At 34.6% G+C, this 20655-nt stretch overlaps 1 protein-coding gene across 1 annotated transcript in view; it reads right to left on the reverse strand.

Moving 5' to 3' along the window:
- Positions 1–1138, reverse strand: part of LOC109837875 (beta-carotene 3-hydroxylase 1, chloroplastic-like) — a 2048-nt gene extending 910 nt beyond the window's left edge. The window contains 6 exon segments of the mRNA XM_020406249.1: positions 1–62; positions 182–388; positions 484–543; positions 628–714; positions 716–759; positions 762–1138. The exon segment at positions 1–62 is cut by the window's left edge and continues 46 nt beyond it. Of these exon segments, the coding sequence (XP_020261838.1) occupies positions 1–62; positions 182–388; positions 484–543; positions 628–714; positions 716–759; positions 762–780 (479 nt within the window). The 5' untranslated portion in view covers positions 781–1138.

The following is a 20655-nucleotide window of genomic DNA, read 5'->3' on the forward strand; positions in this document are numbered from 1 at the left end:
CGGTGCACTAATCCATCGTGGACGAACATGTACGCAATACCAAACAGAGTAATCCCAAGGCCCTATCAAATCCAGCCACGTGTAATTTAATATCCCACTCGCCACTCCCCTTTCCTACTTCAATAAAAAGAATTAAAAAAAAAAAGGAGAGGGGGGTGGGGGAAGAGTTCTTGTCACTTACGGCGCCAAAGCAGAGGCCGGGGACGAGACCCCGGTTGAAGAATCCGAAGGAGAGGAGAGAGATCGCCGGAACGGCGTTAATTATGGCGAAAACGTCGTTGAGCTCGAACGGGCCTTCCCTGGGCCGGTGATGGGACTCGTGCATGTGCCACAGCGATGCGTGCCATAGAGCCCTGTGAGCCCAACGAGCCCAAAACTCCATCCCAACCTATAACCCACAAAAATCATATTATGATTTGATAAAGCCCTCAATTTAATAACTTCAAGAACATAAAATAAGAACAGGATTATCAAAACCCTCACCGCTGCGCCCACGGACAGCGCGAAGGTTCCGAACATTTCCGCTATTGGGATTTCTCCTCCCTGTGCCGAAACCTCGATCAGATTAAAAAAAAATTAAAATCTCACCAAATTTAGAAACAGCGGGGGTACGGTAAAGAAATTGACCACCATTTGCCAAGCGAATCGGTAGTAAACGGCGGCGGCGGCGGCCATCGACGTGATGCCGAAGCTCGACATCACCGCGGCGATCACGGTACGCGGTTCTCTCAGATCTCTTCCTCTCCTTTCTCTCCACGCTCGCAATTCCGAGATCCGCATCAGCTCCTGATGCTTCTCCTCCTCCTCCTGGCCGCTGATACCGTCACCGCCTCCGGTGGACTTACCGCTCCCGTCCACGACGAAGAATACGTGGCGGCGCTCGTTCCGGCAAGTCCTCAGCGGCGGAGCGCGAGGCGGCGGTTGGGGAGGGGGAGAGAAGTGGAGGCGGCGGTGGAAGGCGGGGTGAGAGTGGGACCCGCTGACGTAGCAGGAGACGGTGAGGTTTGGAGAGCGGCGGAGATCCCGACCGCCATGGATGCTTGAAATGCGCTCAGAATCGACGTGGAATTTGCGGATGCTCTGTTCGAGAGGTAGAGAGAGAGAGAGAGAGAGAGAGGAAGGAAAAGAAGTTAATCTGGGTTAGCGAGTGGACCAAGATGAGTCAAGAGGATTTTGTGTGGAACGCATGGGTTGCCCGCTAGGTTTTTTAAATTGGTTTGCCGTTTTGTAAGGACACTGAGGTTTGAGGTTATTTACGTGTGGTGCCACTCATTTAAGTTACGTTTTTAGGTCAGACGGCCGGATATAATATAAAAAATACAGGATTGCTTCGGTGACGTGAATTTATAAAAAAATTTAAATAGAAGATAACGAAGGATCAGGCTTCATTTCTCTCCTCCTAAAATAGTATGAATATCTACTCTTCTATACTTACATGGTCCAAAAAATAACTATTTATGCTACACTAAATACTATCATGGATAACTGCAGCATGAAGGGTAGTATAAACAGTAAAAGCTACTATTCATTCTACAGTGTTACTGTATTATAAACAGTGAAGTAAATTAAATGTATTAAAACATGGATTCTCTTTCAATTATAGAGAAGTGGATATGATTTTTAAATTAAATGTATTAAAACTTAGATCATTCTTTAGTATATAGGAGTAGATATGATTTCTAATTTTAGGCGTATAATAATTAAATCAAATGTAACTTAGAGGAATGCAAGTTTAAAATACGATACTTAAAAAAAAGATCTGTGCTTTGCACGGGTTACACACTAGTTAGTTTTTATATAAAGGGGAAATCTCGTGTCTTATTTCTCGTCTTCTTCATTGCTATTAGTTTTTATGCACGCGGTTAAATACCATGATTAATTATTTTTAATTATTTTCTTACTAAAACTTGTTCCTCATTTTACTTTGATATTTTTTGCTCACTTATGTCTCTAAGCTTTAGCATTATGATTATTTATTTTCTTTAATGTTTGTTTGTATAGGTTACATCAAATTTAATTTTTTATATTGATAAGTGAATTGAAAAAAAACAAATATAATTTAAAACCAATTTGAATTTCATGATATTTGGACCAATATGAAACTAAGTTTGACTTGAGAAAGTTTAGTGTTGTAAAAGTGAAGAATACTTGAAAAAATAGCGTTATAAAAGAAAGACGAATAGTTAAAACCAATAAGCTAAGATGATTAATTAAAATTGGACCGTAATGAAACTAAAGAGTGTTGGATATTTTATTAAAGAAAAGGCAATTTAACATGTTTTGCATATTTTATTTTCCTCGGCAATTAATACGTGCATAATGACTATATAATTATGGCGAACGTTACCGTATTAATTACCAGTTTATTACGTAACGGTCGACATTATGGCGTACGTTACTGTATTGATTGCTAGGATTTGTAACGGCTCTCTAAGACCCCTATATAAGCAGCCCTTCACATTCTCGGAAAAACAATAAGAAAAAATATACAACAAGTTTCTCTTGTTTTTCTTCTCCCCTATATATTATTTTCATCTACATCTTAGTTTTATTTTATGGGCAACTTCCTTTATCTGAGTTGAAGCTCTGCACTCTCGCCCGAGTGCAGAGACCGGCCGTTTCCGGGGGCTTTTACCGCTAGGGGGAACCATCTGCGTCAGGGCGATAGGCGGGTTCTCAATCTTCTAGGGCAGTAAATACACGACTGCTCCCGTCAGGCCTGATTTTTCTTATCTCTTATTTATTTTGATTTCGGATTTATTTCATGTTATAATCTTAATTATTTGATATATTTCCAACAATCTAGAAGATTGAGAATATAGCTTTTTATTTATTAAATCCGAAATAAGTTTATCTATAATTAATTGCTTTTAATTATTGCTGAATAATTTCTGTTAATTCGGAAAAAAAATTAAAAGTTAATGTTCATCAAAAGTACTATTCTCCCGAATTTTATCTTTGTTGTTCATTCCAAAATAGTTGCTGCTAATTACTTTGTTTATTTGTTTATCTATTAATTTTATTAATTTGTTGTTAAAAAAACTGCTGTTCATCGGATAAACAGTTACTGTTCATTAAAGAGAAAAAATTCTCTTCTCTGGAAATTATAATTTGTTCCTGTTCATCCGAATTAAAAATAAAATAAAATAAAATATTTTGCTGTTACTATTCTAAACTGTTCATCAGAAGAAAAAAAATTGCTACTAAATTGCTTATCTATTAATTAACTTTTTGTTAAAATAAAAAAAATAGTTTTCATTACTGTTCACAAAAAAAACTGAGGGGATTTTTATAGTTGTTATTAACACAAAGAAAATATAATTGCTTTAATTATATATTTGTTTATCTATTAGTATTATTGATTTGTTGTTATAAAGTTTGAAAAAAAAAATGTAACTATTACTGTTCATTCCAAAAATAAAACTTTTACTGTTCATTTATTAGAAACATACTGTTCATTTATTTTTAGAAAAACGTTACTGTTCATTTAAACAGTTTTGGTTATTATTTAAAAAAATGTAATTAAATATTTCTGTTAAATTTAATTAATTTTTGTTAATTAAGTTGTAATTAATTACTACTAATTAATTCTAACAGTTACTTATAATTAATTGTAATTAATTGCTTTTATTGTCTTAATTACCGTTTTAAGATGTTGCAAGTGGGCTATTTGCCTTCCAGTACCTCACGAGTCTGAAGTTCAAGCTCTTCCACAAATTAAATCGTTCTCAGCCTTGCTGTTCTAAGCTTGCTGGGGTGGGCCGGAGTCGTTCTCAGAAACCCCACAAAACAAATTTTTACTCTCACGACATGTAAATCATAAGGTTCGAACATCAAAATGAAATATTTTAAAGTTTCTATATACTGTTAAGGAACAAAAACTCATTGAGTGAACTGATTCAAGTTTTCTTGGATTAGTTGGTGTCTAAGGTAAGGTTTAGGGGTTACGTAACGCGCTCTGCAAGGAACAATGTACTTAATTGATCTTTGATCAACCTCTATTACTATCTTTACCTGGCTAACAACCCGGGTAAAACTTTAATCTTTTCACTTTAGGAGTTTTTGGTTTGGAATAAGAGGACCAGAATTATGTGAAAATTCATATGCATTTATTTAATTACGCTTCTTGCATCATATATTACCTAATGATAAATGATCAATATATGAACGAACCAAATCAAAGAGGTGCATCTTTTAAAATTCTATTTTATATGATGGATTATATTTCAAATCTTCAAATGTAAAGTTCATCTCCTTTATTGCATCATGATGGATATTGCAATAAATGTTCATATATCTTTTTAGATAACTTGCATTTGTTACATGAATAATTACAAGGTTTTATGCAAGAATACACTTGTAAAAATTTAAAGCACGTATGTACAAATAATAATAATAATATTATTATTATGTGTTTAAGAGGTGGTACTAGAAAATGATCATGTAAATTTGGATGGTCTCCTTTGTAGATAACTAATTTAAATTTGGAAGGTCTCTTTTGAAGGCAACCAATTTAAATTTGGATGGTCTCTTTGAAGGCAACCAAAATTTCAACCTCTTATAATAGAAAATTTTTAAAAATTTTATGCATATGTAGTGAAATATATTTTAAGATACGAAATCCTATTATAAGGTTCTCTTTAATGCTTTGCATGTATCTATTATTAATTTCATTCATGTATGTGCATATGCATGCATGTAAAGATATAATTGTAGTTTTTTAGTTCCATAGTAGTTTGAAATGTTCAGATATTAAGGTCAAATTTTAATCTGCACAAACACTATGCAGTTACATCTTCAGACATAGATTACGATCATAGACCATGATCTTTTATGCTAACATGTTTTGATGTCCTATCATTTTTAATAGTGACTAGAAAGAGTAATTTTATAGCTCTTCATTTGACTACATGTATAATGCTTTCTCTTGAGATTTCAGGAAATGATCAGAATTGATATAAATATGCTCTGTCAATTAATATGTTTAGTTACAGGAGATATGATGAATCAATATCCTGGAAAATCAAATCAAGAGGTATATCTTATAACTTCTTTCTATATGATGAATAAAAGTTATATTGAAATTAGTCCATCAAATAATTAAAAATTGGTATTAGGTTCCTGTGTCCTTATAAGTTGTTTCAAATTAATCCCTCCTCTTGCTTCTTGTACTCTTGCCTGGAGAGACTAATTTTAAAATAACTTAACAAGAAGGGGATCTAAAGTCAATTTCAACAATATGAAGGACTAATTACAAAATAATTGAAGTACTTGATAAATAAAGACAACGCATGCTAGGCAAAGTTGTGATTCTAGACTTTGTAAAGTCTAAAGAGAATCTTGTTGACCCTTTGACTAAGGGATTATCCAGAAGTATGGTTCTGAATTCATCGAGGGAGATGGGGTTAAGCCCATAGATGAGGTCACTGACAGCGATAACCCAACCCTTATTTGGAGACGTAGTCCCAATGTTGGTTCAATGTGGAAGGAACAAGCTGGACAAGTGACACTCATGTGGAGCATCGACCCTGATATATTCATATATCACTATGTAGCTTGTGCTACTACCCCTTCTCTATGAGGACGATGCTCTTATGATACAGCTGGCTAGGCTGAGTTTTACTCTTAATTGTTAGCCCTTATGTTTTGATGATATTTCACAACCACCATTAACGGTACTAATGACTTATTGAGTGCAAATATAGTAAATTCATTTATCAAGCTCGTTAGTGCCATGTATGGAGGATTGATGGAATATATGCTACAACGATGATATCCAAAGGAGGATGAGGCATAATGATGAAGCAAAGTTAATTCAAGAACAATAAATTCATAAAGAAGCTTCATCAAACTTAAAGCTATATCAAGACTCAAGAATTGTATTCTATGTGAGGATATTAGCTAGTTTTTATTTTCTCTCTAGTGCTAGAATGAAGGCAAAGAGTTACTGATTTTACTTGAAGCTATTGGGAATCACACACACGTTTTCATACTTATGTTTTTAAGCGTTTTTCACAAAATACTATTTATCACAAGTATGAGGACCTATCTGTAAAATTCTTTTTCCAAACAGTTTGTTTTTAGTATTAAAAACATTTTACAAAGTTTCATAATTTTCAGAGGTCAAATAAATATTTTGCAAATATTTTAAGTTGGGTCAAAAATCAGTTTCAACTATATATCAGAAAGCGGTCGACCGGACCGGTCGACCGCTCCTATGATCATTGTTTTTCCAGAGAGGTCATTGGTCGACCGGTGCAGTCGACCGAAATCTCAATTTTTCTAGCGGTCGACCGCCCGGGTCGACCGATGATGGCTCTGCTTGTTTACTGGGTTTTCCAAGTTGTTCGCGGTCGACCGAATTTTCGGTCGGTCGACCGACGTATTTTTTCGGTCGACCGAAATTTCCTTCGGTCAACCGAAATTCTCTTCGGTCAGCTGCGACTTTTTTTAAAACGGTCGTTTACCTAGAACACTGTGCTTTCACTTAATCGTGTTTGGCACAGTCTGAGCTAAGGGTCTGAAAAGGAGATTATTTTCCTATTTGAGAAGATTGGGTTTTGTTTTTAAATTAATTAATTTCTTCTATTTAAACCCTAGACTTCTTCTTCTTCCGTTGCCCTAACGTTTGCAAAAACCAGAGAGACTGCTGTCTTCCTGAGAGAATTTTCAAATCTATTTTCTCTGTGGTTTTTGTTTGTGTTCACTTCCAAGCTTCAGTAATTCTTCTCTTTGCCATAGGGGCTGTGTAAAGAGAGAGTCTTGCATCTTTTCTTCTGCTGTGTGAGTGAGATCTTGTGTAGATCAACTGTGAGGGAGTGTGATCTGTTGAGATCAAGCTGTGTGGTGAGAGATCGTGTGGGATCGCTGTGTAGACAAAGTTCCGGCTTCCAAACCGGGTGTGTAGTGGATTTCTCCTCGAGAGTGGGGAGCGGGGACGTAGGTCAGCGGGCTGAACCTCGTTAACACATCGCGCATCAAGGATAACGATTCCTAACTCTATCTCACTTACTTTAAATTGTATTTCTATTTTGTGGCTTGCTTGTGTCTAATTTTTATTGCATATTAGAGCCTCTTGACCCTAATCACCCCCCTCTAGGGTCCAATAATTGGTATCAGAGCTTGGTCTCTATATCAATTTTTGGTTTAACAACCTTAGAGAAAAGATCCAATGGAGGCTTCTTTGAATATGCATATGTTAGAAGGACAATCCACCACTAGACCACCACTCTTCATCGGGAGCAATTTTGCTTATTGGAAGGCTAGGATGAAAATTTACCTTCGTTGCATTGACCTTGACATCCTAGAGCTCATAGAAAAGAAATATGTAGAGAAGTCCAAAGTTGGGAACATGACCGATGATGAAAGGCACAAAGCCAATCTCAATGCTAAGGACATGAATGCCTTAATTTGTGGTCTTTCCCCAAATGAATACAATAGAGTTTCCACGTGTGCAACCGCATACGAAATCTGGGTAAAATTATGTATCACACATGAAGGAACCCCCCAAGTTAAGGAATCTAAGATTAGTGGGCTTATGCATGATTATGAGCTATTTAAAATGCTTCCTAATGAATCCATTGATGCTATGTTTTCCCGTTTTACTAATATCATCAATGAATTACATGGTCTAGATAAGCAATTATCCATTCAAGAGATGAACTACAAGATACTTCGCTCCTTGACTTCGGCATGGGAGCCCAAGGCTACGGCCATTGAGGAAGCTCATGACCTCACTACCTTAGCTCTTGATAGCCTCATCGGAAAGCTCAAAGTGCATGAGAAGAAGATCAAGGGGAAGGAAAAGGAGGAAGTGCCATTACGTGAAGTTGAGGAGCCGTCACCAAAGTTGAAGACCATAGCTCTCAAAGGAGCTAGTGACAACTCATCTTCGTCATCGGATAGTGAAGTCGATTTTTCTAGAGAAGTGGCTCATCTCTCTAGAAGAATCTCTAGACTCATAAGAATGAACAAGAAATTTAACCCCCGATCTAACAACAAGTTTTCCTCTCGTGTAGGTAAATGTTTTGAGTGCAATGAACCGGGTCACATCGCTAAGGATTGCCCCAAGCTCAAAGAAAAGTACATGAAGTACAAGAAGAAGAAGGCTATGTATGCCGGATGGGAAGAATCCGAACCAAGTGACTCGGATAGTGATGAAGAAGGAGCCAAACTTGCTCTTCATGACCCAAATGTTTGTTTCATGGCAAATGAACATGAGGTAATATCCGAGGCCGAAAGTGAATCTTTCTATATGCAATGTGACATAGCTATGGCTTTAGAAGAGTTGAACTTTGAATTTAAAAGAATGTCTAAAGAATACTCTTCTTTCAAAAAATTGCATGCCTCTTGTGATATTAAGCTAGAACAACTAACAACCTCTCTTGCTCTAAAAGATGAATTGCTAGGAGATCTCGATTTCGAGAACAAGCAATTAAGATCAAAGATTGAAAGACTAGAAATTGAGGGTCGTAGGACTAGACCCACTCATGCTTATGCCAACTATAATCACCATGGTAGAAATAGGTCTCATGATTCTAACATCCGTACATGCAAACTATCAAGGATTGAAGGAGGCAATGTCTCCTTCGGTGGTGGTGAGAAAGGTAAAATCATTGGTATCGGGTCTATTGGTAAGAAACCCTCACCCACAATTGAAGATGTTTATTTAGTAAGTGGTTTGAATCATAATCTTCTTAGTATTAGTCAATTGAGTGATAAAGGTTTTGATATTTCTTTTAAACCGGATAAATGCATTATTAGTATGGATGGAAAAATTGTTTTTGTTGCAAATCGCAAGTCTAATGTTTACATTTTTGAGATGAATGAATTAATAAATCAAGATGTGAAGTGTCTTGCGGCAATTGATGAAAATCCTTGGATTTGGCACAAAAGACTTGGACATGCAAATATGGAGTTAATATCAAAATTGTCTAAGAGAAATCTTGAGAGAGGATTACCTAGCTTGCACTGCATCAAAGATACCACGTGTGAGGATTGTGTTAAAGGTAAACAAACAAAATCCTCTTTTAAATCCATCAATGAGGTATCAACTTCTAAACCCTTGCAATTACTTCACCTTGATTTGTTTGGTCCTATGCGTGTTACCTCTCTTGGAGGCAAACACTATGTTTTTGTGATTATTGATGATTTTTCTCGTTTTACATGGACAATATTTCTTGCTAAGAAAAATGATTGTTTTGAAGAATTTGCTAATCATGTCAAAAGAATTAAAAATGAAAAAGATTTGAAAGTTGTTAAAATAAGAAGTGATCATGGTGGTGAATTTCAAAATGAATTTTTCTATGATTTTTGTGCTCATCATGGTATAACTCATATGTTTTCCGCTCCTAGAACACCACAACAAAATGGTGTTGTTGAACGGAAAAATCGCACCATACAAGAGATGGCACGCACTATGCTTAATTCTTTTGATTTGCCAAAATATTTTTGGGCGGAAGCCGTCAATACGGCTTGCCATGTTTTAAATCGTGTTTTGATTAGACCAAAGCTTAAGAAAACCCCTTATGAACTTTATTTTGGAAAAACTCCTTTCATTGGCTATTTTCGTGTCTTTGGTTGCAAATGTTTTATTTTAAATACAAAAGATCACCATGATAAATTTGATTCCAAAATTGATGTTGGTATTTTCTTGGGTTATGCACCTCGAAGTAAGGCTTATAGGGTCTTCAATAAACGAAGCCTCGTTGTTGAAGAGTCTATAAACGTTACTTTTGATGAGACTAATGTTGGCTCTCAAGTTGTGTTGCCTAGGAAAGATGATGATGATGATATTGAGGGAGGATTGGACTTGTTGCAAATCAATGACACTCCCTCTATAGAAGCTCAAAAGGATGTAGATTGCACAAATGCTCAAGATCAAGTTGAACAACCTAAAGCTTGGAAATTCACATCAAACCACCCAAAGGAACAAATCATTGGGAGCCCTTCAAAAGGAGTTATAACTCGCTCAAAAGCCTTGAGTGAATGTGGTAATGTTGCATTTCTATCTCAACTAGAACCTAAAAAGGTTAATGATGCTTTAAATGATGAGTTTTGGGTTTTGGCTATGCATGAAGAATTAAACAATTTTCAAAGAAATGAAGTTTGGAAGTTAGTTCCTAGACCTAACAATGCTAGTGTTATTGGTACAAAATGGGTTTTTAGAAACAAACTTGATGAACATGGCATTGTAACTAGAAATAAAGCTCGTTTGGTTGCCCAAGGATACAATCAAGAGGAGGGCATAGACTATGATGAAACCTTTGCACCGGTTGCAAGGTTGGAATCTATTAGGATGCAATGCTAGTGTTATTGGTACTAAATGGGTTTTTAGAAACAAACTTGATGAACATGGTATTGTTACTAGAAATAAAGCTCGTTTGGTTGCCCAAGGATACAATCAAGAGGAGGGCATAGACTATGATGAAACATTTGCACCGGTTGCAAGGTTGGAATCGATTAGGATGTTTTTGGCATTTGCTAGCTTTAAAAATTTCAAACTATTTCAAATGGATGTTAAATGTACCTTCTTAAATGGTTTTATAGAAGAGGAAGTGTATGTTGAGCAACCCCCGGGTTTATAGATCATGCTTTTCCTAATCATGTTTACCGGGTACAAAAAGCTTTATATGGGTTGAAACAAGCTCCTAGAGCTTGGTATGCTCGCCTCTCTAGTTTTCTTATTGAAAATGGTTTTTCAAAAGGATCAATTGATAACACTCTTTTTGTGAGAAAAAGGAAAAATGATTTTATTTTAGTTCAAATATATGTGGATGACATTATTTTCGGTGCTACTAATGAATCCTTGTGCAAGGAATTTTCTGAAGTAATGCAGGATCACTTTGAGATGAGTATGATGGGAGAGCTTACATTCTTTCTCGGGCTTTAAGTCAAGCAAACTAAGGATGGAATCTTCATTTCACAAAGCAAGTATGCGAAGGAATTGGTGAAGAAATTCAAGTTGGAGAATTCTAAGCATGCGCCTACTCCCATGAGTACTAGTGTTAAGCTTGATGCCGATGAGAGTGGAGAAGATGTGGACCAAAAACTATACCGAGGTATGATAGGTAGTCTTCTTTATCTCACCGCTAGTAGACCCGACATCATGTTTAGTGTATGTGCATGTGCACGTTTTCAAGCCTCTCCCAAAGCGTCTCATTTAATTGCGGTTAAAAGAATCATTAAGTATGTTAATGGAACTTTTAACCTTGGTTTGTTTTATCCAAAAAGCACCACTTTTGATTTATATGGTTTTTGTGATGCCGACTTTGCCGGATGTAAGGTAGATCGCAAGAGTACTAGTGGAACATGCCAATTCTTAGGAAATTCACTTGTTTCTTGGGCTTCCAAGAAACAAAATTATGTTACATTGTCCACTACGGAAGCGGAATACATTGCTGCCGGCTTATGTTGTGCTCAAGTCTTACGGATGAAACAAAGTTTAGTTGACTATGATTTGAACTTTCAAAATATTAAAATCTTTTGTGATAACACAAGTTCTATAAATATTTCCAAAAATTCGGTTTTGCATTCTAGAACTAAGCATATTGATGTGCGCCATTATTTCTTACGCGATCATGTAGAGAGACAAGATGTATCCCAAGTATTTGTTGACACAAAATCTCAACTAGCGGATATATTTACTAAGCCTCTTGGAGAGGATGATTTTTGTCGCATAAGAAATGGTTTGGGCTTATGCACTATGTGAAAGTTCTACATTGTGTGCTTGTTTAGTTGTATTTTATTTTCTCTTTACCCCATTTTTGATGTTGACAAAGGGGGAGAGAACTCTCCTCATTTGTTGCATATACTAAGGGGAAGCTCATAGATAGGGGGAGCACCTATCTATAAGCTATTTCATTTTTTTTGCTCTAATAATGGTTGGTTGTCATCATCAAAAAGGGGGAGATTGTTAGCCCTTATGTTTTGATGATGTTTCACAACCACCATTAACGGTACTAATGGCTTATTGGGTGCAATATAGTAAATTCATTTATCAAGCTCGTTAGTGCCATGTATGGAGGATGGATGGAATATATGCTACAACGATGATATCCAAAGGAGGAGGAGGCATAATGATGAAGCAAAGTTAGTTCAAGAACAACAAATTCATAAAGAAGCTTCATCAAACTTAAAGCTATATCAAGACTCAAGAACTGTATTCTATGTGAGGATATTAGCTAGTTTTTATTTTCTCTCTAGTGCTAGAATGTAGGCAAAGAGTTACTGATTTTACTTGAAGCTATTGGGAATCACACACACGTTTTCATACTTATGTTTTTAAGCGTTTTTCACAAAATACTATTTATCACAAGTATGAGGACCTATCTGCAAAATTCTTTTTCCAAACAGTTTGTTTTTAGTATTAAAAACATTTTACAAAGTTTCATAATTTTCAGAGGTCAAATAAATATTTTACAAATATTTTAGTTTGAGTCAAAAAATCAGTCTGTGCAAATGTATCAGAATGCGGTCGACCGGACCGGTCGACCGCACATATGATCATTCTCGTCAGTGTTTTTCCAGAGAGGTCGTCGGTCGACCGGTGCGGTCGACCGAAATCTTAATTTTTCTATCGGTCGACCGCGCCGGTCGACCGATGATGGCTTTGCTTGTTTACTGGGTTTTCCAAGTTGTTCGTGGTCGACCGAATTTTCGGTCGATCGACCGACGTATTTTTTCGGTCGACCGAAATTTCCTTCGGTCAACCGAAATTCTCTTCGGTCAGCTGCGACTTTTTTAATTCGGTCGACCGAAATTTCCTTCGGTCAACCGAAATTCTCTTCGGTCAGCTGCGACTTTTTTAAAACGGACATTTTCTTAGAACACTGTGCTTTCACTTAATCGTGTTTGGCACAGTCTGAGCTAAGGGTCTGAAAAGGAGATTATTTTCCTATTTGAGAAGATTGGGTTTTGTTTTTAAATTAATTAATTTCTTCTATTTAAACCATAGACTTCTTCTTCTTCCGTTGCCCTAACGTTTGCAAAAACCAGAGAGACTGCTGTCTTCCTGAGAGAATTTTCAAATCTGTTTTCTCTGTGGTTTTTGTGTGATTCACTTCCCAGCTTCAGTAATCTTTCTCTTTGCCATAGGGGCTGTGTAAAGAGAGAGTCTTGCATCTTTTCTTCTGCTGTGTGAGTGAGATCTTGTGTAGATCAACTGTGAGGGAGTGTGATCTGTTGAGATCAAACTGTGTAGTGAGAGATCGTATTGGATCGCTGTGTAGACGAAGTTCCGGCTTCCAAACCGGGTGTGTAGTGGATTTCTCCTCGAGAGTGGGGAGCGGGGACGTAGGTCAGCGGGCCGAACCTCGTTAACACATCGCGCGTCAAGGATAACGATTCCTAACTCTATCTCACTTACTTTAAATTGCATTTCTGTTTTGTGGTTTGCTTGTGTCTAATTTTTATTGCATATTAGAGCCTCTTGACCCTAATCACCCCCCTCTAGGGTCCAACATTAATAAGTCTAACGTGTGTATTATGGGGGTATTAAATAAACAACTGTAGTACCCTTTGAGGACTTACCTACGTAAGAGGAACCGTGATGGCCGCGGTTAGGGGGGGCTGGGCTAACCCCTAGAAACTCTCATGAGTCGGTTTATTGTGAGCATGGCCTTTAACGCTCAACCCGCTTTGCTCAATAGATGAAGCGTATTGTGTGTGTTTTTATCAATACCTGATTAAAGGGGCCTAATTCAAGGCCTAGTCCATTATGTCCCTCAGGTGGCGATGAACTCACTAAGGAAAGGTTCAAAGCCGAAAGCTACCTCTCCCGAATTCACGATACGAAAGGTTGCCCAACCTATATTTGTTTTATGATTTCTTGATTTATTTATTGATTATTAATTACTGAGTTTTTTTGTTTAGATTGTCTTTTTTTTGGGGGGGGGGGGCTGTTGGATATTTTATTAAAGAAAAGGCAATTTAATATGTATTACATATTTTATTTTCCTCGGCAATTAATACGTGCATAATGGCTATATAATTATGGCGAACGTTACCGTATTAATTATAGGTTTATTGTGTAACGGTCGACATTATGGCGTACGTTACTGTATTGATTGCTAGGATTTGTAACGGCTCTCTAAGACCCTTATATAAGCAGCCCTTCACATTCTCGGAAAAACAATAAGAAAAAATATACAACAAGTTTCTCTTGTTTTTCTTCTCCCCTACATATTATTTTCATCTACATCTAAGTTTTATTTTATGGGCAACTTCCTTCATCTGAGCTGAAGCTCTGCACTCTCGCCTGAGTGCAGAGGCCGGCCATTTCCGGGGGCTTTTACCGCTAGGAGGAGGGAACCATCTGCGCTAGGACGATAGGCGTGTTCTCAATCTTCTAGGGCAGTGAATACATGACTGCTCCCGTCAGGCCTGATTTTTCTTATCTCTCATTTATTTTGATTTCGAATTTATTTCATGTTATAATCTTAATTATTTGATATATTTCCAACAATCTAGAAGATTGAGAATATAGCTGTTGATTTATTAAATCCGAAATAAGTTTATCTATAAAACAATCTAGAAGATTGAGAATATAGCTGTTGATTTATTAAATCCGAAATAAGTTTATCTATAATTAATTGCTTTTAATTATTGCTGTGTTGATTTATTAAATCCGAAATAAGTTTATCTATAATTAATTGCTTTTAATTATTGCTGAATAATTTCCGTTAATTCGGGAAAAAAAATTTAAAAGTTACTGTTCATCAAAAGTACTATTCACCCGAATTTTATCTTTGTTGTTCATTCCAAAATAGTTGCTGCTAATTACTTTGTTTATTTGTTTATCTATTAATTTTATTAATTTGTTGTTAAAAAAACTGTTGTTCATCGGATAAACAGTTACTGTTCATGAAAGAGAAAAAATTCTCTTCTCTAAAAATTATAATTTGTTACTGTTCATCCAAATTAAAAATAAAATAAAATAAAATATTTTGCTGTTACTATTCTAAACTGTTCATCAGAAGAAAAAAAATTGCTACTAAATAGCTTATCTATTAATTAACTTTTTGTTAAAATAAAAAAATAGTTTTTGTTACTGTTCAAAAAAAAACTGAGGGAATTTTTATAGTTGTTGTTAACACAAAGAAAATATAATTGCTTTAATTATATATTTGTTTATCTATTAGTATTAATGATTTGTTATTATAAAGTTTGAAAAAAAATGTAATTGTTACTGTTCATTCCAAAAATAAAACTTTCACAGTTCATTTATTAGAAACATACTGTTCATTTATTTTTTTTAAAACGTTACTGTTCATTTAAACAGTTTTGGTTATTATTTAAAAAAAATGTAATTAAATATTTCTGTTAAATTTAATTAATTTCTGTTAATTAAGTTATAATTAATTACTACTAATTAATTCTAACAGTTACTTACAATTAATTGTAATTAATTGTTTTAATTGCTTTTATTGTCTTAATTACTGTTTTAAGATGTTGCAAGTGGGCTATTTGCCTTCTAGTACCTCATGAGTCTGAAGTTCAAGCTCTTCCACAAATTAAATCGTTCTCAGCCTTGTTGTTCTAAGCTTGTTGGGGCGGGCCGGAGTCGTTCTCACAGACCCCACAAAACAAATTTTTACTCTCACGACATGTAAATCATAAGATTCGAACATCAAAAGGAAATATTTTAAAGTTTCTATATACTGTTAAGGAACAAAAACTCATTGAGTGAACTGATTCAAGTTTTTTTGGATTAGTTGGTGTCTAAGGCAATATTTAGGGGTTACGTAACGCGATCTGCAAGGAACTAGGTACTTAATTGATCTTTGATCAACCTCTATTACTATCCTTACCTGGCTAACTATACAGGTAAAACTTTAATCTTTTCACTTTAGGAGTTTTTGGTTTGGAATAAGAGGACCAGAATTATGTGAAAATTCATATGCATTTATTTAATTACGCTTCTTGCATCATATATTACCTAATGATAAATGATCAATATATGAGCGAACCAAATCAAAGATGTGCATCTTTTAAAATTCTATTTTATATGATGGATTATATTTCAAATCTTCAAATGGAAAGTTCAACTCCTTTATTACATCATGATGGATATTGCAATAAATGTTCATATATCTTTTTAGATAACTTGTATTTGTTACATGATTAATTACAAGGTTTTATGCAAGAATGCACTTGTAAAAATTTAAAGCACGTATGTACAAATAATAATAATAATATTATTATTATTATGTGTTTAAGAGGTGGTACTAGAAAATGGCCATGTAAATTTTGATGGTCTCCTTTGTAAACAACCAATTTAAATTTGGAAGGTCTCTTTTGAAAGCAACCAATTTAAATTTGGATGGTCTCTTTGAAGGCAACCAAATTTTCAACCTCTTATAATAGAAAATTAAAATTTTATGCATATGTAGTGAAATATATTTTAAGATACGAAATCCTATTATAAGGTTCTATTTAATGCTTTGCATGTATCTATTATTAATTTCATTCATGTATGTGCATATGCATGCATGTAAAGATATAATTGTAGTTTTTTAGTTCCATATTAGTTTGAAATGTTCAGATATTAAGGTCAAATTTTAATCTGCACAAATACTATGCAGTTACATCTTCAGACATAGATTACGATCATAGACCATGATCTTTTATGCTAACATGTTTTGATGTCCTATCATTTTTAATAGTGACTAGAAAGAGTAATTTTATAGCTCTTCATTTGACTACATGTATAATGCTTTCTCTTGAGATTTCAGGAAATGATCAGAATTGATATAAATATGCTCTGTCAATTAATATGTTTAGTTACAGGAGATGTGATGAATCAATGTCCTGGAAAATCAAATCAAGAGGTATATCTTATAACTTCTTTCTATATGATGAATAAAAGTTATATTGAAATTAGTCCATCAAATAATTAAAAATTGCTATTAGGTTCCCGTGTCCTTATAAGTTGTTTCAAATTAATCCCTCCTCTTGCTTCTTGTGCTCTTGCCTGGAGAGACTAATTTTAAAATAACTTAACAAGAAGGGGATCTAAAGTCAATTTCAACAATATGAAGGACTAATTACAAAATAATTTAAGAACTTGATAAATAAAGACAACGCATGCTAGGCAAAGTTGTGATTCTAGACTTTGTAAAGTCTAAAAAGAATCTTGTTGACCCTTTGACTAAGGGATTATCCAGAAGTGTGGTTCTGGATTCATTGAGGGAGATGGGGTTAAGCCCATAGATGAGATCACTGACAGCGATAACCCAACCCTTATTTGGAGACGTAGTCCCAATGTTGGTTCAATGTGGAAGAAACAAGCTGGACAAGTGACACTCGTGTGGAGCATCGACCCTGATATATTCATATATCACTATGTAGCTTGTTCTACTACCCCTTCTCTATGATGACGATGCTCTTATGATACAGCTGGCTAGGCTGAGTTTTACTCTTAATAAGTCTAACGTGTGTATTATGGGGGTATTAAATAAACAACTGTAGTACCCTTTGAGAACTTACCTACGTAAGAGGAACCGTGATGGTCGCGGTTGGGGGCTGGGCTAACCCCTATAAACTCTCATGAGTCGGTTTATTGTGAGCATGACCTTTAACGCTCAACCCGCTTTGCTCAATAGATGAAGCATATTGTGTGTGTTTTCATCAATACCTGATGGGGCCTAATTCAAGGCCTAGTCCATTATGTCTCTCAGGTAGCGATGAACTCACTAAGGAAAGGTTCAAAGCCGGAAGCTACCTCTCCCGAATTCACGATACGAAAGGTTGCCCAACCTATATTTTTTTATGATTTCTTGATTTATTTATTGATTATTGATTACTGAGTTTTTAGTTAATATTGCCTTTTGGGGGGACTGTTGGATATTTTATTAAAGAAAAGGAAATTTAACATGTTTTACATATTTTATTTTCCTCGGCAATTAATACGTGCATAATGGCTATATAATTATGGCGAACGTTACCGTATTAATTACGGGTTTATTGCGTAACGGTCGACATTATGGCGTATGTTACTATATTGATTGCTAGGATTTGTAACGGCTCTCTAAGACCCCTATATAAGCAGCCCTTTACATTCTCGGAAAAACAATAAGAAAAAATATACAACAAGTTTCTCTTGTTTTTCTTCTCCCCTACATATTATTTTCATCTACATCTTAGTTTTATTTTATAGGCAACTTCCTTCATCTGAGCTGAAGCTCTGCACTCTCGCCCGAGTGCAGAGGCCGGCCATTTCCGAAGACCTTTACCACTAGGGGGGAGGGAACCATCTGCGTCAGGGCGATAGGCGGGTTCTCAATCTTCTAGGACAGTGAATACACGACTGCTCCCGTCAGGCCTGATTTTTCTTATCTCTCATTTATTTTAATTTCGAATTTATTTCATGCTATAATCTTAATTATTTGTTATATTTCCAACAAAGAGAATATCAACTTTATTCCTAATCATTGATAGACTTCATAAAAAATTATAAACTAAAAATTAATGCTAACTCTAATACACTTTTATATGATAAAAGAATCCAAATAAGCATATAAAAGTACTAATTTTTTTATAAAAACTTCTTTTAATGATTCCTAATTTTACTAAAAAATTAAATTATTCTATAAAATATTCAGAAAATAGATCTTTTATCCTTCTGTTTTATTTTTTTATTGAGGCGAGAAAAATCAATCATTCTTGCCTTTATCTTTTTCTTAGGCAATTTTAGAGTAGTGTATTCATTCTTGTGTTGTTATCTTTATTTTGGCTTGCTCATCTTTAATCTTTTTGTCTTATTTCACAAAGAATTTGTACGTATTTTTGATGTCCAACACAAACTTCTGAAAATATGGACTTTGATTATTTTTCTGGTCCAAAGAGAATAAATGTTAATTATATATATAAATTTTTTGTGTATCTAATCTTTTACTTAAATAATGTTAGGAGTTACATTTATCTCTGCAATGAATTCTTTTATTGTGCATCTAATAAGAGTTTCTGCTGTATTAAATAATATTAGCTTTGCTCTGTACGTGTCATTTTCCACAAGGATGTGAACTAAATAACTACAATTTTTATTGTCAACTGCCTTAGATTAGAATGTTATTACTTGATTTTGATATGTTCATTTCATGAAGAATGGATATTACTTAACCTTGGTACTACGTCATTGGCGATTCTGTGTTATTTATCATTTAGGCACTCTTATTAACATCTCTATCCACCTTCTTGTTGCATCCTTTGCAAGCATAGAATCACAGCTCAAATCTATTGTAAATGGTAGTTATTTTCACATTATATATGTAACATCATGTCTTTATATTAATACACTATTTTTATTTTTTTTATTGTTTGAATTTTAGAGTAGTTCTTGGAAGATTATACCTCTTTTGAATGTTGTGATGGTTGCATATATAGGTAATTTAAATTTTTATTACATTTGTAAAGAGCATTGACGAAGATGCTTTTGTCTTAGCAGCTTGTTCTGAATGAGCCCTAGATATTTGCTTTAAAATATAATATTTTTTTCTTTATTGTGTTATATAGATGTTTGCTTGGTTTAGTTATCATTCTCTTATTTGTTTATTTTTTAGTATGTTGTATATTTGGGTTAATGTATATTATTGAAACAATTTACAATGATATGCACATCTCCCTATAAATTTGAGACAGATATAAGGTGAATTTAAGTTTAGTAATCTTTAATAAGAATTTTAGTAATGAGATACGTTACCTTCATATTTTAAAGATCTTGAAATCTTATAGTGCTGTTACATGCTTATATTTAATCGAGAATTCAAGAATTGATCCTTCGTTGGAAGTCATATTCTCAAATAAAGTTACACATAAAGTCATGCCACTATATAGGAAAAAAAGATTAATTTTAATTTTTTTTACTTATGCTATTTGTAAATAAGTATCATGTGTATATTTTTTGTCCATTATAGTGATTTCTCTCCTCTTATTTAGTTTATTATATCTCGCAAAATATTTGATCAATGGCTCACTTTGGCTTCTATTACAAGATTATTTATATGTACTTTTTTATTAAATTTATGATTTATTTAGTATTTAAAGAATAAAGTATAAAACTTTATAAATACTTCCTAATTTTTCTTGTAATTTCCAAGGACGAAGTTGTTCAATATATTTTTCAAGGGGAACTTAATCAGTGCTTCTTTGATAGATATGTTAGAATGATGTTCGTACAATATTTCTTGTTTGAATAATAACAAACTCTCATTTACTATTACTATATTATGTAAGATAATGTATTTCAGGCATAAATATGTACGAGTAAGATGTGGTTCGAAACGATACAAAAATCGACACAAATGTTGATTTCATCCTTCGAACCATCAACGGTCAAGAGGCAACCATCGATAGTCAGCACTTAATTGATGATCTACAGTGAGTCATCAATGATTATAGGAAACCATCGATAGTGTTAGGAGATAATCGAAGAAATTCAAAAGCTAAAATCAGCACCATCCATGGCTAAATTGAACCATCGATAATCACCAAGGGACCATTGTAGGTGTCAAAAATTGTCTATAGGTCCCAAACACAGCTCAAGGTGTGGAGAATACGAAGAACGTCATCATCTAAGTCAAAGGAGATCATCTAATACCAAAGGAAGCAACGAAGAATGTAAAACAATGCAACAGAGGGCTCAGGACTATCTCACAG

The sequence above is a fragment of the Asparagus officinalis genome, chromosome 4 (assembly GCF_001876935.1).
Source record: "Asparagus officinalis chromosome 4, Aspof.V1, whole genome shotgun sequence".
In the NCBI taxonomy this organism is placed as follows: Eukaryota; Viridiplantae; Streptophyta; class Magnoliopsida; order Asparagales; family Asparagaceae; genus Asparagus; species Asparagus officinalis.